The sequence below is a fragment of the Dermacentor silvarum genome, chromosome 1 (assembly GCF_013339745.2).
Source record: "Dermacentor silvarum isolate Dsil-2018 chromosome 1, BIME_Dsil_1.4, whole genome shotgun sequence".
NCBI classification, from domain to species: Eukaryota; Metazoa; Arthropoda; class Arachnida; order Ixodida; family Ixodidae; genus Dermacentor; species Dermacentor silvarum.
The window spans coordinates 441750589-441772211 of record NC_051154.1 but is presented as its reverse complement, the minus strand read 5'-3'; the positions used below and the strand labels follow the sequence as shown (position 1 = coordinate 441772211).

At 47.0% G+C, this 21623-nt stretch overlaps 1 protein-coding gene across 1 annotated transcript in view; it reads left to right on the top strand.

The window, feature by feature from the left end:
* The window catches only part of LOC119437733 (collagen alpha-1(XVIII) chain), a 288239-nt gene that overhangs the window by 253414 nt on the left and 13202 nt on the right, over window positions 1–21623 (top strand). The window contains exons 24-27 of the mRNA XM_037704702.2: window positions 479–517; window positions 1174–1239; window positions 9696–9890; window positions 12687–12802. Of these exons, the coding sequence (XP_037560630.1) occupies window positions 479–517; window positions 1174–1239; window positions 9696–9890; window positions 12687–12802 (416 nt within the window). The remainder of the gene's footprint in view (window positions 1–478; window positions 518–1173; window positions 1240–9695; window positions 9891–12686; window positions 12803–21623) is intronic.

The following is a 21623-nucleotide window of genomic DNA, read 5'->3' as shown; positions in this document are numbered from 1 at the left end:
TATGACTCGAATGACTCGCCTGAGTCCTTCCTGATAGGAATGTCATTCTACGGAAACCGTGCAAGGGCTGCCGCAGAAATGTGATACGTAATGCTGGCGCACGGGAAATGAATGTCACATTTACTACCAGCATCGATTCGAACGCATAAAAAAGCCCAGAACGACTGGAATGCGTGTTTGAGTTTCCAGATTCGGATCAATTTGTAACAGTGTCATATTTCTGACTCTAAAACGTAATTACGGGACTACGCCATGCATCTAAAGCGGCTACAGGGAGATTTCACATTGCGCTCTCATTCATTTATTGGTACTTAACTGGCTTTTTGCTAAGTTACCTTTTTCTTGTTCGCGCTTAAATTCATGCTATAGGGGTACCGCTGTCTTGAGATAAAGGTTAGTCGAAGCCCTTCGCCTTCCTCTCCTCTCCCCCAGTTTCACACACACACAGACGGCTGAAACAACTCTTTTTTCCTTGCAGCTCGGATCTCTGGTACAGCTACCCAAGAAGACGACAACGGTATTTCCCCTCGTTTATACTTCCCGTTTAATGTGCGCTAGTGGCAGGCAAACCAAACAAGAGGAATTTTGATTGCACGAAATCGTAAATGCGCGCATTTTCAAGCAGGTGATTCATTTTATTCGATCTCCTTAGATGTCAGTGCGGCGTAACTTTCTCACATTTTTTTGGCTTCATATCACGTATTATTTCCTATACTTTTTTGCTATCGTCATTACTCTGTCGTAATTTTTTTCTCTGCTCATATATTTCTGCTTCTATTGCTATCCACGTAGGGTATAATATAAAGATTTTTGCCGTCGTAGCAGTTGCGAAGGATAAATTAAAGAATAGCTAGCCAGTCTTTGCAGTCGTTAGCCAATATTGCAGTAGTTAGCAATAGGTGCATTGAAAATCGCAGCCAGTGGGAAAACAAAGAGTCGCAGGTTTGCCGGGAAGGCGAAGAATCGATTGCGATAGCAAATTAATAGACAGCTATAAGAAGTACGGATAGTAGTTTTATTGGCCGTAAGTGTAAATAGAAGTGTAAATTTTTGTTGTTTTGTTATGCTTACTGTGTTTAATGAGTGACCTTGAGAAGTGCAAAAGTTTTCTCCCTCGTGTACACCTCTCCCTCTCTCTCTCACGCCCTTCGCGTCCTTCTTTCACTCCAACAGACTACGTCAACAGCATCGCCACTGTTGCCACCAGATAGTCTGCGACTCGACGGATCTGCACCAAAGGTAGGCGACGCGAACCGACCACATACGCGCATTGTTTAATGGCTCAGCTGCATGCCACCTCGCTCCTTTTTCCTCCAATAAGAATACTCAAAATTAATATTGCTTTGACACCCGGGTTTCTTTACTTTAGCTTTATCTCACCGCCCCCCAACCCCTTCTACTCTTTTTGATACCTTGAACTACAACGTATTATGTCTTGACATGCCTTCGCAAAGAACCATAGCGAAATGTGCTACATCGATGATAAGCAGATGCCATGAAAGCGACAAGGGCGCGCGCCTTAAAAGTTTCCGGCGTTTGTCGCTCGGGTACATAGCTTTTTTTTTCTCTACCATTCTCACATCTCTTGTGTCTTAGACTGTGTGTACCCACATTTAAAGGAGATCTTGTACCCCTTAAAAAATATAAGCTTTGCAAAAACATTTTTGTTCTCTGATCAGCGAGCACAGAGGCACAGGCAAAGGCAAGATTAGTAGCCAAACAAGAAGACGATCACGTCGGAAGTACATGGCACGAAGTAAGCACGCTGCTTGTGAGCATGTTACGCGAACAATGTTATTCCCATATGTTTTCAAAGTTCAGGTTCCTTTGCTCACATATCATCTGTTGCGTAAGTGTCATACGTGTTTGGCCATGACGCGGTGGTCGTCTGGGCACCCCGACAATCGATATCTTGAGTGAAGGGTGCCGGAACGCTGGACAGGAATGAAACACTTTTAAGTAAGAGAAGTTTCGCGAATTTCGGTCCAGATTGGGCAGCGTCTTCTTATGTGTACAGGTGCCCACAAAATAACTCGGAACGCCGGACCGGTGGCCGCTCGTCGGCGGAGCGCGCCGGTGAAGAAGTAGTGCCAGGCTCTGCGCATGCGCGGTCTGCCTAGCAAGCTCGCCTCGCTCCCTAGTGCATCTAAATAGGTGTTGCCTTGCTCCAAAAGAATAGCGTTGGGTGCCTTTTAGCGTTATCACAGGTGTGTATGCGCTCTCTAAAACGCTGCGTCCGCGCGTGTGCACGCGATGGAGAATAAGCGCTCGTGCGTGCACGTCAATGGGCACTGGCGCCTTTTAAAGTGAAAAGCTTAACGGGCTCATTAGTCACGGAATGTGTCCATCGTCGACCACAATTGCGGTAGCAAAAATCAGTAGGCGGCGTTCTACACCTCTACCGTTCAATAAAGCATGTAAAATTGAATTAAGCACCAAGTAGCTAAAAGTAATTAAGAGCAATTTAAGTGTCCCAATGACCAAAGAAAGGTAATTAGGGTAATTAACAAGACCAATACACGGACATCGTACGACACCTGTATTAAAGCGTGATAAAGTGAATTACTATGTAACTAAGAATAATGACGAATCATTATAAGTTTCATCATATACCTTTATTATAGTGCCACATGCATAAAAGTAATTCCTGTGCATGAAATTGGCGTGTTGGAATACGCCGTCTGATGTCATTTTAGAAACTTTTATTACTGCTCACAGTCATCCTTGTTAAAGGAGCCGTCATGTTGCAGTCAAAGTTCTGATCTTATTCCCTAGTAGTCAATGCGTCTCGGAATATAATTGAACAAAGACTAAAATACATCGCGCAACACGATAATCAGGTTGATAAGTGCGCCACAGTGCTACTACAGTCGAGCCGTGGCGCTCGCCCACATCAAAGATAAGCTATGAATTCAAAGTTTCTTTAGGCGAAATAATTAACTCAGATATGCAAGACATTAGGTATAATTAAAAGTAGAGCATGGCGAACTCACTGGTCACCACTCAGTTATAAACGCTCATGAATTCCATCCACCCAAGCTATCCAGAAAGCATGACTATCTTTTAGAATGAATGCAGATTCCGACGAGAATACGCCACAAGGATTACGCGTGCGTTAAGAGATTACGCTGCATAGTGCGCCAGCACGCTGTAGCCTACAGGTCTCGATCGCACCCCCCCCCTTCCCCTCCTCCCAGATATGTTGTCGCAGCGCTAAGAGGGACAAACCGCAAGTTTTTCGACGCAAGGCAACGCTTATCTAGATGCACTAGGGAGCGAGGCTTGCTGGCTAGGGATGCCGCGCACGCGCAGACCGTGGCTGTATTTTTCCGCGGGTGTACTTCGCCGACGAGCGGCCGCCGATCCGGCGTTCCGAGTTATTATTGCGATAGCAATTATATGGACACTTCAACCGGATTTCTGCCGTCGGCGTCGTCGTCGCCGTCGCCGTCGCCGTCGCCGTGACGTTCCGTATAGATAAAATCTTCGCCGCGCGCCGTATGCCCCAGCGGAAGCGTGGGGGGACGCGCGCTATCACGGAGAGCGAACACACTCAATCTCCCACGCGCAAGCAAGGAAGCGGAAAGCCAGCGCCGGAGGGAGCAGGGGGGGGGGGGGGGGGCACTTCTCTGCCAACAACCGCGCTCGTCGCTCCGCACAGTCTCTTATCTCTCCCACGCGCAAGCCAGGAAGCGGGAAGCCAGCGCCGGAGGGAGCATGGGGGGGGGGGGGGCGCACTTCTACGCTTCCAACAACCGCGCTCGTCGTTCGTTCGACCGCACCGTCTCTTATCTCCACACGGCTCCGACCTTTATGCCGCTCAGTTTCCGTTGATAGAGCGCACGTACCTTCGCCCGCTGCGCGGGCGAAGGTACGTTGCGCTGCCAGCGTTTTGACAGTCGTTGGCTGCAGTCATTCAGTGTGATCTATTCATGTTTGTTTGTGCGCGCTCACACCACGCTTGTTCATTCAGTTAGTAATAGTCGGGCCACATTTTCCAACGCACGCTACACATGCAATGCTGCCCAGATCGGCAGTGCAGCACTACAGGTGTGTCCCTTCGCACGCGCTGCCCACGGGAAGCGCTTCTCATCAACATGATGATGATGATGATCTATTGGCATCCCCTTTGAAACGGGGCGGCGACAAATAGTCACCTAGCCTGCTTGACTTAATCCGGTATACCATACATGTTCTTTATCTTGCATTTTTGTATACCTATCATTATTTTTCTTTTTCAAAAATTTACCTTGGACCGCTGGCTATGATTTTAAGAGATCAGGTCGCATCCATCTTTTCCCTACTTTTTTTCCACCAGTACTCCAATCGTCTCTTGCTGATCTCTACGGCTGATCTGTTTATGTTTCCTTCCACCTTAAACCCAAGCGCTTCTGGGAGTTGCACGTTACCTACGGTTCTCGCTGGGTGGATCCCGTCGCACTCCATTAGGATGTGCTGAGTGGTCTCTGGATCTTTACTGCAGCATACACATGTCTCATCTAATTCCGAATATTCACTTCATTCGGAATTAGATTAGATTCAATTAATCTAATTCCGAATATTCCGAACACCACCGTTTCACACGCGCCTTCTCGTGGTCATCGAGTCTCTCTTCATGTCGGTCTACTTACGCCGCAGCACACCTGCTTACTTAATCAGCTCATGTTTACTACAATTCATATTGCTACCAAGGCCGCTCACCTTACTTCGTATGACATTGCTGTGTTGCTATCGCATTCATTGCTTCGCCCTTAGGGCGAAACTGTGACATTTTTTTGTGGGCACCTGTACAGCCTGGAACCTATGTTTTATTCAGAATGGCTGAATAAAGACCCACTTTTATACTGTATTACTTGCCTTCAAAACGTGAATCGTTATCACAATCCTGTTTGGTAAAGTCATTACAATAGATTCACCCACAATTATTATCCGATTGAGCGTATACATGGCTTGCACGTGACGTCACGTCCGCCCGCGCCGCTGCGTCCGCGCCATGCCGGAGCACCGCGCGCGCCGCCTTCGCATCTGATCGCGTGCGCTTATGCGGTCTCACTGTGTTTTCTAAGCGGATTTCACCGCTCCTCGCGAGAAATGCCACCCGTTTGCAGTAGGCCTGCGTTTAACGAGGCATTTTACGCAGGACTGATCGGTTCGGCGCGTGCACGATATCAAGAAAAAGTGAAACTGTGCGACGATGTGGACCCGTACACGTTGCGACTGAGTGCGGATACGACGATGGACGTTAGCGCTTTCCCCGAGGTCTCGCACGGATGCATTGTAAACTACCTAGTTTTCTCTTCAAGCTTCGCGACACTGGAGGAAATGAAGGCTTATATAAAATCGCTTGAATCCCACAACTACTTCACAAGCGGTTGGGTGAAAACACTGTCGGCGAAGCGGCTGCAAGGAGAAAAGGTGCTCCTACTAGGAGATGTAGGTTGCAGCCCCCGTTTTCCATGCCGCATTTTGTTTATAACATTCAGAGGCATTCCCTGGTTAGTCAGTGGTGCGTGCAGGAGACACGCAAGATTGGAGCTTGGTGCAAAGAAACGAACTGATACTGTCCATTTAACAACCACGCAAAAGCGGAGTTTATGGGCTAGGGTCTGAAAATTTTCAAACAGGATATGCAGCTTGCGCGAGTGTTTTGTGGCTGGGAGAATGATGTGCGTACTTTCCATGCTTTATTTGGATCGATATTTCTACATTGTTTTCAACGGGCTGTCTGTGTATGTGCGGTCGTCGTCACCGTCGTCGTAGCGGTTTTCGGGTGGCGTTGCGCCGACTATAAAAGCTCTTGCCGGTGCAGCGTGACGTCACCGCGTCGACCTCGGGAGACGTTCGTTTAAACCATCGCCTTGCAGCACGCTCGTAGCGCGCAGTGCCTTCATTATTTGCTTTGTAGCCTAGCAAAAGCGTTGGCGCCCAGTCCGGGTTCGTTTCTTCAGAGCTTGGACGGTCTTCCTACAAATTCAAACAAATGTGATTCTAGTGCAGCGTTAAGTGCGCATTATGTAATATTGCGCAGGCTTAGCTGTTACGAAGTGGGCGCCGCACACTCGAATGTTTGGGAGATCGCCCTTGAGATCAGCACGCTTGATACGCGCAAGCCACAGGCTGCGCCGCTTCGAGCTAAGTGCTTTCGTTCGTTCGTCTTGCCATTCCACAACCTTCGGAAGCCGAAAAAGGTTCGTGTTTGCCGACTCCTTCCTTGAGCTGCTTTTGCTGCGGTTGCAACACCCAACAACTGCGCAAATAGCCATTGCAACACAGTGCCATTCGCATACGACGGTTCTTTATTCTATGATACGACTAACAGCGTGGTGCCATATGGTGGTGCTCCGGGTGCTCCGTTATGGCGGAAACCTAACCCAGCATTGGCGGAAGTGACGTCAGTGCAAGCCATGTATAGGTTTGTATTGACTCATTAAAATTCAACCGTATTTGTGTCCGACAGTAGCGCGCGTGTCCGACAGTAGCGCGCACCATATTCAGGAAATTCGAAGCACCAGCAAATAGCGCGTCTATAAGTCCCCGCCTGTAAACAAGCGCGGTTGTTGAAGAAAGACGCTGGTTTTGCAAACGACTCAGAAACATCATTAGGCCTTTCCTCGTAGGTATAGTTTGCCACGCTGCTTTGTACATAACACACGTAGCCGGGCTCTTCACGGCAAAGTTTGTGTGTTCAACATCGTGCAAAGTTTCAACTGTTAAGAGTATAATAGAGAAGTCACAAAAACACAGGGGGCACGTTATTGCGTGCACAGTTTCATAAGACTCTACAGGATGAATTAAAATTTTGCAGCATGTTTTATCAAGTTGAGTTATTCGGCTTTCACTGGCTATGAGAGCGGCCGTCTCAAAACGTCCCACAATGTGCAGTAGGTGTAGTTTTCGCAACACTGTCGAAAAATATAACACCAACTTTATTATGAGCTTGAAGAGATACGCTCGTTTTGGGTGTGGCCTAGCGGTCAAGGCGACTGCATAGAATGTTCCCCGACCACTTTCCTTTTTTTAGAACACTTTATTTTTTTCAAGAACTGTCATACCTAGCCACTATCGTTTTTGCAGACAGGCGAAGTGGTGAGGGGGACATTAGCAGCAAGAAAAATGTCAAATGACAATTTCGCTAATTAGCTAAAATGCGGAACATAACCTTTTCATTATTCGCTCTAGGGCACCTGGTGTGATTGCGAAATTGAAGCCAGTGCTCGTCAGCTTCACTTCTCACTTAATGACTTGCTTCACAACTCGTCCGCTTAAATTTCACGATAAGAAGATGTGCGCTAAAGTGAATAATTAAAAATTAAATACCACATTAGAGGTAATTAGCGAAGTTACCACGTAAATGTTTTTGCTGCTAATGTCCGCCTAGCCACGTAGCGTGTCTGCAATAACGTCAAGGGTCTAGATATAAAATTTTCTACTAACAGAAAGTGTTGCGCATAAAAAGAAACAACTGGTATATCTGTGCTCTTTCGAAAGTGTGCACTCTTTCGGAGTTACTTGTGCTGTTGGTGTTACGCAATTCTGACGTTGCACAACGCTGTTTCTCGCATGTTCATTGTGCATTCGTGTGTTCTTAATGAATGTTTCTCATCTGCTGTGTTGTCTTACACTTCTTATCTCTACTCTTTCTTTTGCAAATGGAAACCAGATTAAAAGAAAGGTAAGATGAGGTTGCGTTCTTCTGCACGTATATGCTAGCTGTTCCTTGTCCACATTGCTATGTCCTTCTAGGGCCCTTATCGTCTACAAAATGCATAATCATGCACAAAGTGGCGTTTATGTGATAACACAGCCCCGACCCTTTGTTGAGTTAGGATCATGTAGTCCGTCCGTCTTGTTGGTCAGCACAACTGTACTCAGTTTGCATTGCGATAGTTTTCACACATATTGGCTTGTATATAATAGAACGTTTGGTTAAAGAAGCTGGCGGATGGATTAAACAATGGCGTATCTATCGCGCCTTCCACAAAACTTGTTTCGCTTATGCGTTCCACTCATGTAGTACTCTATATACATTCTTTGAAATTCGACTAAATTTCAGTAGTCGATTGTAGTTACTGCTTACATGGCATATTTGTAAAGTGTAACGAAGTTATTTAGGCATTATTTCTTGTCCTAGGGCGAATACTTTTGATCAGTCTTGTCTGTATAACCCTCTATTGATTATCAAATCCGTTTTCATTTTAGGAACCATCAATGTTCTATGGTTTTTGCCATGACATATGCTTTAATGTGCATGGGTATTTAGTAGTCGCGCGCTAAACCAAATTGCAGCAACTCGAGTGGTCATGCTTCGCTTTTTTCAACCTGTCAAGCTATCGTCACTTCAAATTCGTCAGAAAAACTGCTTGTTGCCATTAACGATAAAAACTTCCACCTTCCAGCTTCTTTGCAGGGTAAAACAATATGGGATTTTTGTTGTGACGCGTAAACTACGTAATATAAGCGACAGTTACGCGTGTTCTTGCATGTCCATTTTCATCCCTGCCATCGTGCTGCATTTGTCACTTCGTGCTGTTCCGCGACTGGCGCTGCAGCAATGATAAAGCTAAGTGTCGGGTTTGTACGAGCCACACGGCGCATGCATCGCCAATCATAGTAGACCCTCCAAGCACACGCAGCACCCGTAAGTCTCGTGGCGGAACAGTTTAACACCGATACCAGCGAGGGCAGTTTTGTTTACAACGTGTTGCTTACATATAGAGTACCTACTTCCACGATCAAAACGTTTGTTCAAGTCTTTGTTTTCAATTAATGTTCACGGCGTTCCGTTCAAGCGAGCGAAGGTTTCGATGACTCCACACGTTTAGGCTTGCGTGGGAACAGGGAGAGATGGTCTGAGAGCACGAATGGTTATAGGGCATCCACGCTTTTGATGTGTTGACGCACGCCATAGATGAAGCCACCGACAGGGCCCGCGTTCGCGCCTCCTGGCTGTGCATGCACGTTGACTCGCTCTCTATTCTTTTCACCGTGCATGTAGGTGCTGGTCATTCACCGACTGCTCTACGTTGGATAACATTGTTTCGTTTATCTATCTGTTCATACAGCAATTGATCATCATTGTTTACGTGGCCCACACTTTACCCGCCGCGATAAATCAGTGGCAATGTCATTGCGCAGTCGAACACGAAGTCGTGCGTTCGACATGCTTCATGACAGCATGGGACAGACACCGAATTCAAGAACACCAGTGCACTGAACAGTACCGAGTTGAGGTGTGCGTTAAGGAACACCAGATGGCCAAAGTAAATCCGCAGCGCCTTAATATACACAGAGACAGAGAGAGGAGATGAAAGAAACCGAGGCTAGCCAGATTAGATGCCCCTTATAGCTACCCTTCACAAGGAGAAGGGGGAGAGGATAAAACGTGGGAGTAAAGCAACTTTGATGATTCGGCAATGCCGACATGTTCTGTGAAGTGCTCTATTGAGATGTCAGTTAGATGGAACTCCGTTATTAGCCAACTGAACATTGTGCTCTGTTCGGATAATCATGTCCAGCTGTGTAGGAAGTCGATTTGATCTAGAAGATGCGGAATCACACTACATGCCGGCGACTATTATTAACTGTTTGGGAGCTGTCTGAAAAAAAAAGGACAAAACATTTATTGACCCGTATATACAGGCAGCACGCTTTGTTCGGGCAGTGTGGTTAGCGCCTTTCATTTTGCGTGGCCGCAGCTTCGCGTGGCAGCACTGAACCAACCGTGGACGGGCGACCTCCACGGGGTGCGGGGCGCCGACTACGAGTGCTACCGCCAGTCCCGGCAGGCGCACTTGCGGGGGACATTCCGCGCCCTGCTGGCATCGCGTGTTCAGAACCTGGACAGTATCGTTCGAGCCAAGGACGCCGACCTGCCGCTGGTCAATCTCAAGGTACGTACTCCTATCTGCTGCTCGATAGACGAGTGCAGTCGCTCGCATTTACACTTAATTGTCTCCACTAAGCTGCAGGCTATGCATCATTCCGGCAGCTATTTTCTGTCTGCAGACTATTCATCATTCCAGCGGCTGTTTTCGTAGCAATTCCTTTGTAGCAATTGCTACGATTGGCTGGATGTCTCATTTTTTCCTTTAATAACGATAGTAGAATACAAGAATGACTCAATAATGACCATGACTCAGCAAAACATGACAATAACTCGGCCAAAAAAGATCAACATTCAAAAACCACTGGAGTGGGTTCGCATGTGGGCACTAATGAAGGAAACACTAAGGATGATCGTAGAACTCATATTCATGAGCATGACTGAGCAAAAATGACAATGACTCAGCGAAAATAGGTTAACACACAAAAACAACTGCAATGGGTTCGGACATGGGCACTACGTGAAGGAAACACTAAAGGATGATTGTAGAAGTCATAGTCATGAGCGTGACATAAGAAAATTGACAGTGACTCAGCGAAAAAAGATTAACACTCAAAAACTAATGGAATGGGTTTGGATCTGGTACTAAGTGAAGGAAAAGGCTCAAGGTTGATGGTCGAAGTCATAGTCATGAGCATGACTAAGGCCTTTGCCTTAAGGTCTCTTAGGCGTAGCTAAAGGGACTCCTGAGTGTTTTCCTTTACGAATGTCAGTAGTGGTTCTGCGTAAATAAATGAACTTAATTTAGCCCCTATTTTTCTCGTAATGACTGAGGGATTGACGCCGCACACTGCTGATTAGATGCAATTAGGCCGCGATATACCTATAGGGTATCGCAGCTAACGTTAGCCAAGCTGTTCAGTGTACAATGCTTTGCTGCGTGTTTCTTTGTGCAAGCGTAATCGGTGTTGCGCCCATTGACTACGGGGCAAATGTGGTTCAGCTTTTTAGTGACAGAGAAAACAACAGGCACACCACGTGTCCGCACTTTGTTGCCATCTTTTTTAGGTGGTGACAAAAGCTGTGAATCTATGGCAGTGTCCATTGGCCTCGTAGATTCATGAATGTTATGGCAGAGCGGTAAGCACGAGCAGCAGTGACAGCTCATGTGGCTGATCACTGAGAACAAGTTACCAAAGTTACCTCGAACCAGTGGCTAACGTTAGACGGCACAAACATGTTCCTGGACACATTCCACTCACATGCTCAAGAAACGTGGGCTGTAGACTATACTAGAACGCCCTAAAAACTGGCAAAATGTTTAAGAACCATAGTTTTATGCTTTATTTCTCCGGTCCAGTGCCAGATTTCAAATTACCTGTATTTAGAAAAAGGGTCAAAACCAGAGTACATCAAGACTGACACGAATGGACCGACGGACAGTGCTGTGCGTGTGTGATCCTCTGTCGTTCGTGTTGTTTCTTGCGCTGAACAAGTCAATTCAAAGATGACAGTGAGACTGTCTTCTGCCATTTCCTCCACAAACTGTGTACGAAACCCTGAAGCTTTTCATCAATACAATGATTTATGGATGGTGTAGCCTTAGCTTAAACTAGGGGATGGGGCTAAATTGAATATAGAATATAGCTAATTGAGTAATGTGAGCAGCGAAAGAAATAGCATTTAAACAACATTCATTTCGCACAAGTTTCTCCATCTATACAATGATGTGTGGATGGTGTAGCTTTAGCTGAAACTAGGGGATGTGGCAAAATTGAATATAGAATATAGCTGATTCAGTAATATGAGCAGCGAAAGAAATAGCATTTAAACAACATTCATTTCGCACAAGTTTCATGCGTGCACGTATATGTGAGTTTTGGTCATTGGTATGCCGATCAACGTTTCCTAAGAACATTCATACAAATTTACTCAAATGATAATGGCTCCCGTTGTACAGACAAAAAAACTAATTATTGTAATGAAAAACCGAAGTTCACAATAGGTTCTTCTAGAAGGGCACATTGTAGGCGTTTACGAAATTCCATACCTGCTTTTGCTCCTAACCTACCCTGTTTTGTTAGAGGTTTAGTGGTCTGTCTGTCGTGACAATGCAAGTGAGGTTCAGGTGGAGCAACGTCCGGCCTCTATCACGAGGCTAGACCCGCCTGTAGCTACCAACATAAACACCCCAGCCCCACTACCAAAGTCCAAATACACAGGCGAATAGATGAAAATATACTTTCAAGTAACGTCGCCGACGTAGTCCACAAAGAAATGGTGTAGTTGCTATTATGGAATTATTGGTGAACACAGTTTCGTTAATCTTGTTCGATGCCCATCGTATCGCGAAGGAAATACAGTTAACTAGAGTCATATACCGTGCGTGTCTAGATACCCCCAGCTCAGTTTAATTATTGAAATTATTTGAAAAATACAGTAATGTTCTTATGAGCTTGAGACTTGAAACAGGCAGACGCAATTCTGTTTGTCATTGAACAATAGCAAACCAGGTAAAAGCACGAGCCACTGCGAGAATGCCAACACAACAGAAAAATCTGCAAAACAAGCGGGTAATGAGAGCGGCTTCTATGTAACAATGACTAGACTTAAGTGCGAAATCAAGACATGAACGACGCGATCCTCAATGACATCAATAATGACGCGCTCATCACTGCTGCTTTCCGTGTCTTGATCATACGCTTGAAGTACATAGCAAATACATAACTGAAGATGTGTCGAAGATGTGTGAAGAAGAAATTGACAGGTTTTATCGGAGTTCTAAAGAGAGCATCTGGGACTGGCTCAAGTCGAGATGTATAGAAGCGTCTCTAATACGAGGTCTTCACCGTTTATCTTGTAGGGTGAAGTGGTGTTCAACTCTTGGCGAGAACTCTTTTCCGGTGGTGGTGGCATGTTCCCTTACCCACCGAGGATCTACTCATTCGATGGCCGCAACGTCCTGACCGACAGTACTTGGTAAGGCCCACAAGCTGTCACGAGGGTCGATATTTTGCAAGCACCAATTTATGCCTATAGTGAAGGTTCTTTAAACCAACATTAAATTGTCGGGTGTTACATGCCAAAACCATGACCTGATTATGAGGCACGCTGTAGTGGGGCACTCCTGAATAATTTGGACCACCTGGGGTTCCTTAACGTGCACCTAAATCTTAAATACACGGGTGTTTTCGCATTTTGCCCCATCGAACTGCAGCCGCCGTGGCCGGGATAATAACTGCAGGTAGCACTGATTATACTTCATCCTTATCTTCCTTTCAGCATCCAGGACAGTCTAAAACATAGCTAATTATAAGAAATCTTTGCAAGACTAAAGGCTTGTCACAGGCTAAAATTGTTTACAGCGAATTACCTCATTCAGTTTCAAACATAGCAATATACTTTAGCAGGGTACTAGGTTCACGCCTGACTTTCCACTATGCTTAGTGCGGCTGCGCACCGGTATTAGGGGACATGCGTGCATTAGGAAGTAGCCGGGAGGCATTGGTCCAACAGGTGCTCGAAGCGTGTCACATTCAGAAGAAAGATGATGGCTCTGTATCAGTGTTCCACCAATTTCTCTTCAAGAATGAGTGGGAATTTTGAGATAAGGCTTTAAGGGTAGCCTATCTGCACGTGCTGCGCCTTCGTTGTGTGCGAATTTTTGGTGAGCACATATATTTGGGTGTTGTGTGCTTGAAATAAAATTAGTTGAAAGTCTGGCACTATTTCTGTCTTCTCCTTTTTCTTCCGTATGTTATGGTACATTGCGTCACGACACCTTTATTAAAAAACAAAGTAAACTTACTTTTCTGAAAGGGCTGCAATGCTTTCCTCAGGAGGTGCAGGAGCACTCCTTTTGTTGCAGACCTAGACGAACAATAAAAAAAATGAATACAAAGTGATTTGAACTACAGACCCGCAGAATATCCGAACTGCCTTTTGGGTGTCATCACCGTGTAGCTGAAGTAACTTGTACTTTCAGTGTCACAATGCCAGCTGAGACGGACATGCATCTGAGCTTATGCTCCCGGTGAAAAGTTTTCTTTTTGTGCCATTATGAGGTATACAGGGGTTGAACTGCGTCGTAGTCCAGAAAACACTACTGCATATGAGCTTGCACAGCATGATGATACAGGATGTCAAAACAACCATTGCGGTTTCTCTGAGTATATTCTATATTCAAAGCCAGGAGCGCTTTCAGGCGCAGTGCGATCACTCAGCACACACGTCTTTCATTTGCTCCTTTTGTGGTTACGTCGCTTTCTTAAGTATCTAATTAAGTGAACTGCACATCTGACTAGAATGAGGAGTGAGTTCTTTTTGTGATTACCTTATATACTTGCATTTCGTAGTGACGTAAATTGACGTATGCGCGTTGCGAAGTGTTTGTGTAAACGCATATATCACGGTAAACGTGGTTTACCCTAGGCTATCGCCATCACGTCTCCTTCGCTCTCAAAGGCCAAGTATCTCATAGTCCTCTTTTTCCAAGTATCTCCTAGTTCTTTCTTTAAAAAAAATTGAGGGGGGGGAGGGTGAACAAGATGGCGTCCTCCCGCACAGGCGGATCCCTCGCAACCAGTATCAGCGTCAGGATACCTAATCCCGATACATCTCTTATGCACTGACTGAATTCAATTTATCAATATGTCGGGTATTCAATTTAAAATTCTCGGGCCTTACGTGCAAAAACCACGATTCGATTATGAGGCATACCGTAGTGAGGGATTCCGCATTAATTCTGACCACCTGAGGTTTTTTAACGTACACCCAATGCACGGTACAGGACATTTCTGCGTATCATCCCCATCGAAATGCGGCCGCCGCGGCCGGCATTCGATCCCGCGCCATCAAGCTTGGAAGCGCAACGCCATAGTTGCTACGCCTCCATGGCGGGTGTCGAGTATTTCCTAAAGTAAAGAATTTGAAGTCAGTAACTGAATTTTGCTTATTTAGCAGATTTACTAGCGATTATCGTGCAAATTGTGGTCGTCCCCACAGCGAAGGGTATGTTGCCGAAAGAATAACCTCTTTGATCTCTACTGAAGATTTTTTAAGCATTGCTTAATGTACAGCCGCCCATTTTTTTTAACCTGAACGCGCGAGCGTCGACCGCCGAGCTGATCAGCGCCACAGAGCGGAGCGCGGCGTTGAAAGGAACGAGACTATGCACATGCGCGCTTTGAGCAGTTCTGGGCAGCTGTCGTCTGCTAGGCTTTTCCGGGAACCGGACACCACGCCCGCTTTTTTTGAGCACCGCTATCGTCATTCTTTTTTTTTTCTATTCTGAACGCTGCCATTCAGTTGTAACGGAAAGGTCAAGTGGGCGTGCTTCCGATGGATGAAATATGATTACACCCGCTAACTACGCTGCATCCGCATCAGCATTTTTACACCGGAGTGGTTAAGCTTTTACTTATGTCGTGCGGAGTCGAAAAGAGACTCATCAGCGGCCGGCGCGTGCTCTGGCTCTCTTCGCTTCTTCTTCTTCTTCAAGGTATTAGTTCATGCTTATTCAAGCCAATTAAGCCTACCCGTTCCAACGTAATGCTAATTGAGCTATTTGATGTCATATACACGCTAACTAAAATCACGGTGATGAGGTCATCGCTAATTAGATCATTGCTAATTATGATCAAGGTAATTACGACCTTACTGTTACATCCTTGCTAATTAGCCCTCTGTTAATTAGAACCATGCTAATTAGGGCCTTGCTATCGAGGACCTTGCTATTTCAGACCTTTTCAATTAAAATCACTGTAATTAAAATTACGCTAATTAGGATCATCTTAATTAAAAACTTGCTAATAAGCTAGGTGAGCCACACGCTCCGTGGTTAGTCCCGCCTTGCAGCCCTACTGTAAGCTGCGCTTTTTTTTCTGTGGTTCACGCAGCACTTTTCTGAGGCATAAAAGATATCTGTCACTGCAATCCGAGCTGATTAGAAACGACCGTCTTCCAAAGAATAGCACAGAAGCTTTGCCACTGTCTTACAAGAAACAAGTTTATTGCTTTTCTTGAGAGCAAGTAAAAAAGGAAAACAAAGCCTCAATGAGGATGCCCTAGCTGGAAGTGGTGCTACGGCGTGTTGGAGATTTTTATCATTTGACCTGCCTGAAAAATTAGGGACTTCTTGTCGCAGCTTGCTTGTCTTTCAGTAGCTGCTAAAGGCTCCACCATCCTGAACAACCACTGCCATGCGTCGCGGAAGAGAGTCGTACAGCGCTGGTATGAGGTCGCTGTCCATTTTTAAGAGGTCCTATTCGGCTTGAACATTGCACCATAGTTCGTCGCAGCCCGCGTTGTGAAGCCCCTTTCTTGAAAGGTTACTCTTCATTATGCCCGTACGTTTTCAATAATATTCATATCCGCTCTCAGTGGCGGCCAGTCAGCCACCATGACGCAGAGTTCTTCCAGGTGGTCTTTGGTAGCGCGAGACGTGTGCACCGGGGACAAGTCCTGCTGCAATATGAAACAGCCGTCAGGGAAAGGACCGTTAAGGACATGAGGCAGGAGCTTCTGTTCTATGATGCTTAAGTAGGAGTCTGCACAAAATCGGCCCTCTATTCGGTGTAGTGGTCCAAGACCCTCTTTCGTTACTGCCCCCCAAACGTTCACACTTCTGCGTCCATTGGCTCTTCCTTGCTGAACGAATAGGGGGGCATACCTACAAAAGTAGGGAACAATCAGTAAATTTAAAACTGCGATAATTTATATCGCGAACACACTGTTAAAACATCAATAACCAAAACGACTTGCAGGAATAACACTGTGAAAGCAGAAATGGCCAGAAACTAACTACATATTTATAATAGGAAGAAACGAACCTTGTCAGGCCTGGTCTGTATACTCTGCGGTGTTGGTCCCACTGCGTGCAGATTGTAGACTCGTCGGTGAAAACGACATTGCGCCATTCATCTACCGTCCAGTGAAGATGAGCCTGGGCAAAAGCGAGTCTTTTTGCTCTTGCTGCGTCCGAAAGAAGCGGCTTTCGGGCAGCACATTGACTTTTCAGACGGCCTTCCGAGAGCTGTTTTCTGACCAACTCTTCGCTGACATCCCGGCCAACCACATCTCTAATCTGTCCAGCTGTCATGAATGGATTAGCCTCGACTACTTAGACGAAGGCAGCATCCTCTTCTGCTGCGTCTTCGGCACGCAGTTTCTTGCCACATCACATATGCGCTCTTCATCTCTGAACGCACAAATTATTCTGTTTACAGTAGCTAGGTGCAAGTCCAAAACCCTCGCGATATTTCTTTGGGATCTGCCACTCAACGACATCCATATTGCAGCTACTCTCTTTTCCTCGGGGACCCGAGCTGGCATCATTAATACAACGCAAACCGCATTCTCGAGAAGGCAGGTGAAGGGCGTTATAACCGCGTAGTGCGATATACCAATGACGTCTGATCGGAATATCTCGCTTATCAGCTCACGCCTTTCAGCAAACAAAGCAAAGGAAGGTCGTATCATGTTGCACTTTCCATTCTTTTTTCAGTGGTATTTAGAAGACACAGCAAAAAGCGATAACGGATGAAAAAATGTAAGCAGGGGTGCTATGCAGGATGCGCCGAGTTTCTCGTTCGCACGAGTTTTACCCGAGTTTGCTCGATGGCAGTCAGTGAACGGAGATAGCAGGGAACGTGCACAAACAGCAGGCTAAAAGAAATGTCGAGATAAAGCCGCGTATGACAGCATGAGCGCACCCTGCGCGGCACAGTGCTTCCGCGCTTCAAGCACAGAAGACTGCGCAACAAAACGCGCCAGCGCCGCGTATTGTTATCAACGTATTATCGCAATTTAGCAATATCGTCACTGTCCCGCTGTCTATCTGCACACTTGCCGTGAGCCGTTTGCCACGCCTTTCTCGGGCGCGTCAAGGGCGTGCCTCCTCTTTCGGGCATTATCTGTCTATCCTCCTTCGAATGCGAACGGGGCACATGCGGTGCATTCTTGCACCTACACTTTCCCTCAATCGAATACGTTAAGCTACAACAAATAAAATAACAAACATTTTATTTCTTAAAGTATCAGTTTTTCGTTTTGAATGCTATAAATTTGCGATGACAAACGGAGATAGACCGAATTATTAAATTTTGCACTTTTTTGCCGCGAGTGGCGACAGTGAGGTGAAAGCTTACAAGCGGATACATTCTAGAGGGTCGCACGCACGAGGGAGTTCATAGGGTGACCAGTCGCCAGAGGCGCTGCAGCGCTATGTTCGATTAAGTCAGTCATGACAATGATCTGTCCATTCCCTGGCTATTAGGGGAATGGCAACGCAGCGCTGCCGCATGACTGTTCATCGCAGGTGCTTCACTGAGGCGGCTATTAAGGCCGCCGCTTTACCAACTGAAACGACACTCTAGCCATAGAGACGGGAGCAACGGCTGTAGCCTGTCGCTTCAAAATGGCTGTGCGGTATTCTAGGGTCCGTAGTGACGCAGCGCAGTGAAAATGCGGCAGTTTATCTGCGTGCGCGAAGCCTCCGCGATGCGTTGCGATGAAGAGAGTGCTGCCCAGCGACACAATACATTGCTTGTTATCGCTTGCCCAGTGAAGGTGCCTCCGTGCGCATGTACGCAGGATTTGGGTGTTTTGTTCACTCCAATGTGCTTGCCGATTGCCTCTGCTGCTGAGCTAACAGCGATCGCAGATGGATATCGCAACGACAGCGCAGCAATCGCATTTTGGCGGGTGAGGGCTGTTGTGTGCAGTTAGGAAGTTGGACTTCGAACGCAGGAAGGTGTTGCAACTGTTTAGTGTGCCATGCTTGCGATGAAGAAATGCCATCGCACTGGGTCTAGAAAAGCGAGCGTTTCTCGACGCTGACCGTGTTTGTGACACTGCGGCTCTGATACATCACCGATGACAGAGCAGCCATCTCAAACGACAGCTGCAATACGTTGTCGTTGGAAAACACTACGCACTGCTCAGCATCGTCGTCCACCACGGCGCATCGAGGCCTTGCAAGCAGTTACAGTGGCGTGCCGATAATTTTTCCTATGCTCTACATCGCCACAATGCAAGCAATGAAATAGTGTTGTGAGGCCATGACAGCGCAAGAAGATATTATGCATAAGCCAGCGAAAGTCGACGCTTTGTTTTTGATAGTGCTGCTCAGTACATGACCGATAACAGTGCGTTTTGCGTGTGTTATTTCGGCGGTCAAGATTGTTGATGCCTCTCCGTTCCGCACCACGTCGCTGTTGCCGAAAAATAAGTTGGGCGTGGCCCAAACGTGGTGGGCGCACACACAAGTTACATGCCTCGCGTGGGGCGTGATCTATGATTTTGATTGACAGGCGAACTCGTGCGAAACTCGTACATCGCGAAAGCCCCCTCGAGTTGAACTCGGGAACATGGCGGCGGCAGCAGCAGCCTGTGTCATCCCATCCAGCGGCAGCAAGCGTCAATATGACCGTCTGGACCAGTTCACCTACATGACCGACGTAGAGTTTCAGCGTCATTTTTGCCTTTACAAAACGTCAGTGCCCTGGCTGTGTGACGAGTTAGGCGAAGGCCCTCGTCTTCGCCTATGCTTTTCGAGCACAGACTGGTGTGACTAGGCTGCGGAGGAAAAGTTCGTGCGATCGCTTCGGCTCTCTCCAGCTTCAAGCGCTGTTCGTCCACCGCTCCCCAGCCCCAGGCCAGGTCCGGCGGCGTCATCGGAGTACTGGGGCACCTGCGAGCACCTGGAGTTCAACCCGGACCAACCAACCTGCCCAGGCGAAGTGATCACATTATATAGGAAGACTCAGAATGGACGCCGGGCTGCCTTCCGGTGAAACAGGTGTTGAAAGCAGTTTTCGTAGTTACACGGTACCGCTGCACGGCATGGGCAGAGAGGTGAAGGAAGTTACTTCGCCAACACGGACTGCCTCGGCCGTTCGAACGACCACCTCTCCAGGCGACAAATTATTGGCTCATGCACTACATGAGCAAAAGCATAGACATATGGCTGTTGAAGGACATGACCGGCGACTTGTTTCCTCTATCGGAACACGCCATCGCCGACTGGAGGAACAACCCCCGTGAGGTCGCGAGGGACGAGCTGCTGGCGCGACGTCCACTCAGTGGCCCCGGGAAGATAGCGCAAATTGACGAGTGCCTTCTTCGCGGCGAGCAAATGTACAATCGAGGCCGCCTAATGACGGGCGACAACGTTCAGCCGAGCCGCCAAAATTACGGCGGTGTTAAAGATGGTGGCCCATGGGTCTTCGGCATGTTCTGCGCGACCAAAGGGGTGCTGTGACTTTTCAAGGTCGACCGACGAATGGCGGCGACATTAGGAGCCATTATTACAGCCAATGTTCAACCGGGGACCATTAATATTGACTAATTGGCCGCATACAACTGTATCCCAAATTTAGTGGATGCTAATGGGGCTATGTATCAATCTGCATTAGGAGGCAGTCAACCACAGCGTGAACTTTGCGGACCCCATCACGGGCGTTCACAGGCAAAGAATGGAAAGTTACTGTAAAAAAAAAGTGAAGCGCCACCTCGTCAGCGGTGGGTACACGGCAACTGCACCGATGCTGGAGTCCCACCTGAGATGGATATGGTGGCACTCAACGGCCACGTGCGCTGCAAAGACCCTTTCTTGCGTTTGTTAGAACCCACGGATCGCTCGGGCTACCCAGTATAAAATTCTTTCTTTCTTGCGGTTGTTAGAAGCCATCGCTCGGCGCTATCCAGTATGAAGGTGCATCATAAAGTAAAAGAAAATAAAGCGTATGCTTCTGACCCTTGTATGAGTGCTTTCCGGCATTCCTGAGTGCTAACACGGTAAGCGCGCGGCAAACCACTTCTGCGCTAGCCGACGCTCACTTCGTCTCGCAGTCTTACTTTCGCGCGAGCGACGAGCGATCTGTTTAAAGCCTAGTGTGAAAACCAGGCGCACACCAATCTGTGCTCGGAAATTCTAGCGCAAGCACGTCGCGAGCCGCGCCAATCCAATTCAGAGAAAAAAAAAAGAGGGCGAGCGTCCCCTCGTGGTATAACACGAAACGTATTAAACTACGAATTAGTCTAATACACATTCAGTGTACACCTCGTAATCTTTAACATGCTTATAACCCACGTTAGTGTGACTAATTATATTGTACTGAATGCATTTATTTCATAACTTGCTTGTGCCTGTAATACACTCGGTGGAACGACAAACAAGTGAAAGAAGGCACGACCATGCACCGACCGTATCATCACGTGAGCCCCAGTTTGTCGACCGCCCATATGGCAACGCCCAAGGGATGATAGCCACCCAGAGGGAATCTAGATAAACCAATGAAACTGGAGGCGTGCCGACGGACAAACTTTGTCTTGTTACGATTAGGGTTTTCATCTTGGGGCGTCGCCAGAGCTCGTAAAGATCCCGAGTTTCGCCAAACTCGGCGCATCCTGCATAGCACCCCAGCTTGCACTAGTGCTGCAAGACGGGACTATAGCCACAGAGCTTGTGGCTCACTTAGCTTATTAGCAAGCTTCTAGTCAACATGATCCTAATTAGCATGATTTTAATTACAGTGATCTTAATTGAGAATGTCTCAAATAGCAAGGTCTTCGTTAGCAATGACCTAATTTGCGATGACATCATTACCGTGATTTTTTAGCGTGTATATGACATCAAATACCTTAATTAGCATGACCTTAGAACGGGTAGGCTTAATTGGCTCGAATAAGCATGAGCTAAGACCATGAACAAGAAGAAGGCGAAGAGAGCCAGAGCGCGCGCCGGCCGCTGATGAGTCTCTCGTCGACTCCGCACGACATAACTGAAAGCTTAACCACT